The sequence below is a fragment of the Homalodisca vitripennis genome, chromosome 4 (assembly GCF_021130785.1).
Source record: "Homalodisca vitripennis isolate AUS2020 chromosome 4, UT_GWSS_2.1, whole genome shotgun sequence".
Classification (NCBI taxonomy): domain Eukaryota; kingdom Metazoa; phylum Arthropoda; class Insecta; order Hemiptera; family Cicadellidae; genus Homalodisca; species Homalodisca vitripennis.
In genome coordinates, this window is record NC_060210.1 from 55,068,528 (window position 1) to 55,076,310 (window position 7,783).

Here is a 7,783-nt window from a genome sequence, read left to right on the forward strand (position 1 = left end):
GTACCATTAAACGTTACTTATAAATTTCTTTTGTGTTTCTAAATACTTCAACTTGAAACATCTTATTTTTTCAACAAATTACCTTTAGGTAAATAAACTGTTATTTTATATATATAAATAGTATATAAAAATATTTTTCAAAAATTATAACTTACCTCTGGCAAGTTAGGAAAGGAATTTAAATAAATACTCTCACGAAGTACATATTCTTAATAGGAAATATCATGCGAAGCCGCATATATTAGTTAATAAATAATAATATGTACTTTTCCCATGAACTACACATGTGAAAATATTTTTTCTGATACATGGAAAACTATATTGAACTGTATTAGTTAAATCAAAACAGACCAATTATTACTCTTTAGCATTACGGTTTTTTAAGTACGAAGACAGTATACGCATTAACAAAGCATATAATGATATGTAATCATCAGTTCAGCAAGTGAGAATATCTTTCATGGTTATCACTTATGCCAAGAAAACTTAAAGATATTATTCCAAAGAAATCTACCGATTTGCTTATAATTAGCTTCATGGTACACGCATCATTACGTTTTCACTCTTTTTATGTACAAAACCTTTCCATATTCCTTTCTTGTTTCCTCAACATGCATTGCCTTTCCATTGCTACTTCTTAATTATGTATCCAAAATTAATATGCTGGTACAATGACGTATCGTGGTATTGTGTTTCTATGTTAAGAGCATTTCCATTGAAGCCTTTTAATATATTTTTCACTATAGGCACAAAAGTTGCATCCTATATCCTTGATCGATAAATTCTGCCAAAATATTTTAAACAATATAGATGAGGAAATGGTCTTAATATTTAAAAAAAAAACCTTTGCACTATGTATTTAAAATATTTTTGCTCCTTTTTTCAATTGTTTCTCAGAAGAGGAGTTAGATCAAAGTTACTGCTTATCAGGACTATCAAAAACTTTGTTTTGATTTGGTTTTAAACAGTTTTAAATATTTGGAACACAAATACATGAAGAACATATCCTGTTTTATAGAGTAATATAACAGATAAAAAATTCTTTGTTTTGATTTGGTTTTAGATAGATTTAAATATTTGGAACACAAATACGTGAAGAATATTTCCTGTTTTTATAGAGTAATATAACTTCATTAATAATCCTAAAGTAACGATTAACTAATAAAATGCCTCCCATTGACCAATCAGTATATAATAAATAGTCTTTGATTCTATTAAGCCACCATATAGAAATTAATTTTGTAGACTTTTTTAGACCTAACTCTCCAAATAATATTCAGCTATGTTCATGTTCGTCGATTTTCTCTAGAATTCAGCCATATTGTTTTCTGCTACATGCGCGGAATGTCTTATAGGAAGTAGTGCCAGTGTATTCTCGTTGTATAACATTATACACTGAGGCCTACTTTTAACTATCTAATAAATTATAGACGCCGTTCGTCTAGATAATACCACTTTCAACACTCTATGCTGCAAGATTACATTATTTACATAAATTACACACTTTATAAAAATTAATCAGTGTATTAGTTTGTACAGAAAATTTAATTCCAGGCGAATTTATTTATTCTAAGTACTTTATTTTTCCTTTTTTTGGTTTTGAATATTTGTAGATTAAATTACGGCACAAGATTCAAGAAATACACATTGTATGGTGTACTAAATACAAATTTGGATTTTAAACGACTAAATAATAAAATATTTCAAACATTTCTTAGCAAACATATTCTCCGATAAACAATAAAGTATGCATGCAATGTTTTTATACCAGAACAGAGTAATTAATATAACATATTGTCTAAGACTATTGTTTCCACTATGAAATTATCAACCTGGTGACCATTTCCTGACGTCGGATCGCCCTGCGGAACTAGAGATCGTATATAACATCGTGTTAAACGGTGTCAATAAGATATGTAGGCACACATCAATAAACTAAAGTACTTCAAGAGAAAATATATTTCAGGTATATTATTAAAAAAAAACTCATAATTCAATTAATTCTTAAAAATAAAATTTAATCGTTCACAAGCAATGCGTTGTTTGTAAAATTCTTAACAGTTTTGTTCATTATTTATTGCTCCGATCAGTTTTTATATGGTTTGTTCTTCAAACAAAATAAAATTTAATCGTTCACAAGCAATGCGTTGTTTGTAAAATTTTTAACAGTTTTGTTCATTATTTATTGCTCCGATCAGTTTTTATATGGCTTGTTCTTCAAACATCGTGTTCCTCGATATTTTACCTCTTACCAATGAAATAAATATATATGTACCTCAAACACAATTAATTAATGAGAATCTTATTTGAAAGTAAATACAACCAAGGGCAAACAATGAGCGTTAGGTCATATCATATTTACAGAACAGACATTGAAGAGAAGTCTAAAGTTACTAAGACATCCTACTGTTATTTTTTACTAAAATTTGCAAATGGATCTTGTTTCATAATATACCACTTTTAATAATTCTGAAATGCCCTCTTTTTATTTTAAAAATAATCTTCAACTTTTTTATTAAATGTTTAATGTTGTTATAGTACCTAGTGTATAATAAATTAAATTTATGTTGCTTACGATCTAAATTTGCCGAAAGTTAGGATGGATCAAGTAGCCTCCTAATTCATTTCATAGAGTAAAGTAACCTCTTAACTAATGTAGATGGCCTTGGTTGCAGCCTGAATTAGATTATTGGTTGCGGATAGTTTATTTTTACACTAACGAGTAATATTATCAATTACAAACGGATTGATAATACGGATTGGTAAAACGATTATTATCACAGAGAAAATTTATTTATTAAAGCCGCTTTTTGAATCTCGTAGTAACACTTGAACCTGGAGGAAATAAATTGAAACTAATTGGAAACTCAAAAAAATATTTTAATGTTATTTTTGTACATTTAAGTTGAAATTTAGACGTTTTTGAAGTTTAAAAACATGTTTAAATTCTATATACAGGGAGCGGCAAAATGATCTGACGGTTTTATAATGTAAACAACTCAAACGTTTAAAGTGGTACAAAGTGTTTTATTGCAGATTTCAGATTGGTATTTATGAACATTTATAAAAATAACCAAAAAAGGGCGAGTTGATCCGTTTAAGATTTAAATATAACGTCTTTCAAATGATGTCCGTCTTTGGCGATGCATTCTTCCAATCTTGCACTGAAATTGTCAAACACTTTCCCTAACATTTCAGGAGAGAGGTTGGCTATTTCTTGGCGTATGGTTTCCTTTAGTTCATCCAATGTGCGGGGTTTGTTTGCGTATACTCTAGATTTCAGCAGTCCCCACAAGAAGAAGTCACAGATGCTGAGATCCGGGGAGCGAGGTGGCCACGCAATGTCCCCGAAACGCGAGATGACTCGGCCACGAAACTTGCTTCTTAAGAAGTTTATTACCACATTGGCTGTGTGGGCAGTTGCCCCATTCTGCTGGAACCAAATTCTGTGGCGGTTGAAGCGATTTATGCGTATTTCGGGGATCAGGAAGTTTTTCAACATAGTCAGGTATCGTTGTGAATTGACGGTTACAGTTAGACCGTTCTCTTCAAAAAAGTATGGGCCTATAACACAATGTTTTGTTACGCCACACCACACAGTGACCTTGGGACTGTGAAGAGGTCGTTCATGCAGTTCTTCTGGATTGTTTTCTGACCAATATCGGAAATTCTGTTTATTAACATAACCATTCAAATGAAAATGAACTTCGTCGCTCATAATGAGAATTTTTTTTCATCTGTAAGCAAATCAATCATTTGCTCTGAAAATTCAATGCGTTTTGCATAATCACTGGGCTTCAACTGTTGCACGATAGCCATTTTGTACGGATGAAAGTGCAGGTCGTACCTTAATATTCTTCTTACCGAGCGGTCAGACATCTGCAGCGCTGCAGCTTGTTTACGTGCAGGCCGCCGAGTACTGGCTTCCACAGCTCCTCTCACTCTCTCGACGTTCTCTGGCGTCCGGGCTGACCTTGGACGGCCTGTTGATTTTCGTTTTAAAGCTGAACCGGTAGCTCTAAAGTTACCAACCCACAGCAAAATGGTGTTTCAAGTTGGCACTTTCCCTCTTAGAGCCACATTAAAACGTCTGCGGAACTGCCGCTGAACAGCAACAACACTATCGCCACTTTTAAAAAATGCTTCCACAACGAACGCACGGTGCTCAGCCGTCCACCGCTCCATGGCTACTGAAAATGTCCGCACGTAGGCTCTGCCACGCCCCTATCCCCACCACCCCCCACCACTCACTCGCTTGACAGCGCGGCATCGAAAACCGTCAGATTATTTTGCCACTCCCTGTATAAGCATTGTACCAGAAAAATAATAACCCAGCTATTTTAAAACAACATACAAAGCTAAGGGCTCTTTAACAGGGGCCATAAAATGTCAAAATGAATTTGAAGACCATAAGTATAAAAATATATATTTTATAACACAATACTGTTGTTCAATGAAAACTTAAGAACGTAGACAGAAGTTTGGTTTTCATTCATTGAATAACTATTTTTTAAAGTTTATATTTGCGAATTCTAATTACCTTTAAAAAGTTTAAACATATAATAGGAATGACCACTATACGTGGTCCACCTATTACCACTTACGTGCAGTAAATTCGTAAGTATAAAACATATAGTTAATTAGCCTAATGTACTATAACTATCTATAACTATCTATAATTATATATGTATGTAAACTACTGTACAATGTTTAGTTTTAATACGTGTAGTTAACAATTATTCTGGGGCTCTATACTACTTCAACTTGACTAGAGATCGGGGAAAAGTAACAAAACGGTTGTTCCATAATAGTTATTGTTCTGAATCAGTTATGGGATTTAAATATTTAAAGAACAAGCAGTTATGAACAGCTGTATTGAGCACCAAATCATACCTTTGTATATACGAATCGTTGGTATGTACGAGGTGTTCCAAAGTACCCGAACACAATCTCCAGTGGTTGAACCGTTTGACATACGCTGATGTAATAAAATGTAATCTTAAATAAATCTCATATGATGAACGTCACAAAATTCTTTTTGTCTCATTTAAAATACAGAGCGTAGCCGAAAAGGAGGGTAAAATGTTCGAATCTCGAGTATTACAAATAGCAAGGTGGAGGTGGGTATAATTTTAAAGATGTCTTAACACTTAAAACCTCTACCACGTTTTTAAAGTAACTTAGGTATTCTCGGCGAATATTCTTTTTTGTAGGGCTCACAGTAGTCTTCATATTCTTAACTATTTCCTCTCGACGCTCGGGACACATCTACCAAAAGACAAGTGGGACTGTTGTTCTTAATTACTATCTCCACGTTTTATTGTAGTATCCTTAAGAAACATTCATCATTGGGTCAATGTTGTTAAATATTTTTCAGCACTAGCCCTTTATTAACCTTTATTTTGGTTATTTCCTCAATGAAACGAACTTTATTAGAATTTAAAGCTATTACTGTAATTGAGAACTGCTTTTTATTGTAGTTTATAAAAAAAGTAACAATATTTACTCAAACTTTGTTTCAATCAGAAGAAGTATGAGAGTTGCTGAGTAATAAATTTCACCTTCATCGCGAGCAAACAACTCAAATTGTATATCACATAAATGTCAACAATACGCAGTACATTGGTTCTTTTACACGGCTTTGGCTTGACCCACCTTCTCACGGTTCAAATATCGGGTTTAGAATTCCTTAGTATTTCGAGTTCATAATTTCTCAATTACTCTAATGATACATTGCACTATGGCTGCTTTGTAGTGATAGTATTGCCTCTACCATGTGTGAAGCAGCTCACACATGGTAGAGGCACTACTATCACTACAAAGCAGTCATAGTCTCCTCATTCAACTGTGACATGTGCACATCATTGTAACTAATGCTAAAATATACAACGGGATTATGGTATCCCGCTCTTTCTTAATTACCTTTTTTACAGAACATATTTGTTTTATCTCATCTTTCTGCAGTTTCAATCAACTGCGTCTTTGATAAAGACCAACCCGCATAAGATAAGACCACTGTTACCTTGCCGTACTATCATAATCAAACTATTACTTTTTCAGAACGCCAGGTTTCAGCCGTAACGATCTGTAATTATTACTCGTACAAACTTTACACCATTACAATCGTCAGAGCAGAACGGTTTATGTACATAAAGGACATTAATTATTGTCTTCAATTACGCACGGTACGGATACGGGATTAACATTATGTAGCTCCTCCTCTCGACAATAGCAACATCACTTATCAGATAAAAATGTGGTTAGAACACCTATTATTCCGTTATATACAAAAGGTCTTCGAGAAGACAATATTTAAGCTTGTGTCCTTAGAACTTGAGTTTAGATCGTTCAGTAGTATTTTAGTGTTTTAAACAAATTATGGTTGGTGAAAGTACTCGAAGTCACCAAGTAGGCCTATAGACTTGCATTGAAGGTATTAAGACATTTTTCTAACGTTCAAGACAGGTATAGATTTAAAAAAATAATTTTAAACGTGGTTATCAAATATTATATTTTTTTCGTTTAGAATTAGGACGGTGTTGGACGACCCGTACCTTGATAACTTCAGTACTCGGACACCACTGTAATTGTAATACAAAAAAATATTTACAGTAAAATACAAAGTCAAACTATATTTATCACCTCATTACAATCAACTCAACTCAACTCATAGTTACAGTATCACTATAATACTTTTTTAAATATCAGCTCTCACAGAAAGCAGTTTATATTTTCCTTCCCGTGTACGTCGGATTTTTGATACAGTATTACATGACCTTTTGGAAGAAGTACTTCTTGTATATTGATTATGTATTGTTATTGGTGAAGTATTTGTTGGTGTTTATAGTTGAGATACCGAAATACTTTTATAAAAACTACTATTAACATTATTTTAAATGTCTTGTATGCATACCTGCTGCTATCAAGTAGCTGGGTTTAAAAGGAACTGGCAATAAACACCATACGAGTACCTTAAATCTTCGGCAATGAAGAAACAGTCCGGGAGGACAACTTGACAATGGTGTCATTGCAGAATATATGAATACATTAACACAAGAGCAGCAACCTTCGTTATTGGTTTATTCTGACTAGACGGCTAACTTTAACGCTCAGAATGAAATTGTATTGTACTAAATCAAATTGAATCAACATGAATAGCAACAAAACCCCTTTGTTCACCCACTTGAGTTCATTAAGCATTCAAGGTGCTTCCTGTCATGTTAAAATATCTGATAAATTTCCTATAGACAGTTCTAAACTGTCAGGTATTTTACAGAAAAGTAGTATATTTAAAGGCAATGATAGAAATTCAAAAATATTTCATATTTTACAACCAACCCTTTCAATTTTTCAATTAACCCTTTTCTTCGTGAGGGTCGTATGACTTCCTCAGAATTAATAGAATAATATTAGAATAATCTAGAAGAATTGAACAAAGCTCAAGCTAAGTTTTTAATCTTTTACAAAAATACCTGTAATATGGAGAGAGACAACCATGGATGTGCACCATGCTTTTCAACAGAAAACTGTAATACAACTGACACAAAAGAATAACTGAGGACCAGACCGAATGTAACGGAAGAGTTTTCGCATAAACGGACAAACTAACTGCACTTTGACCTTTTGACCCAAAAGCCAATATGGTTCCTCTTTTGACCAGTAGAAATATATAGACCAAATATCAAGTCAAGTGAAAGACCGTTCCATCAAGAGTTATCGCACAAAAAGACCTATATATGGATGGACAATGAAACTATATAAAAAGGGTAATGTCGGATCCTCA

The 7,783-nt window shown here is 33.2% G+C and overlaps 1 protein-coding gene across 1 annotated transcript; it reads right to left on the reverse strand.

The window, feature by feature from the left end:
* Positions 1 to 3,097: 3,097 nt before the first annotated feature.
* Positions 3,098 to 3,502, reverse strand: LOC124361026. The gene has a single exon (XM_046815063.1). The coding sequence runs from the start codon at positions 3,500 to 3,502 to the stop codon at positions 3,098 to 3,100; it is 405 nt and encodes a 134-aa protein (XP_046671019.1).
* Positions 3,503 to 7,783: the final 4,281 nt, after the last annotated feature.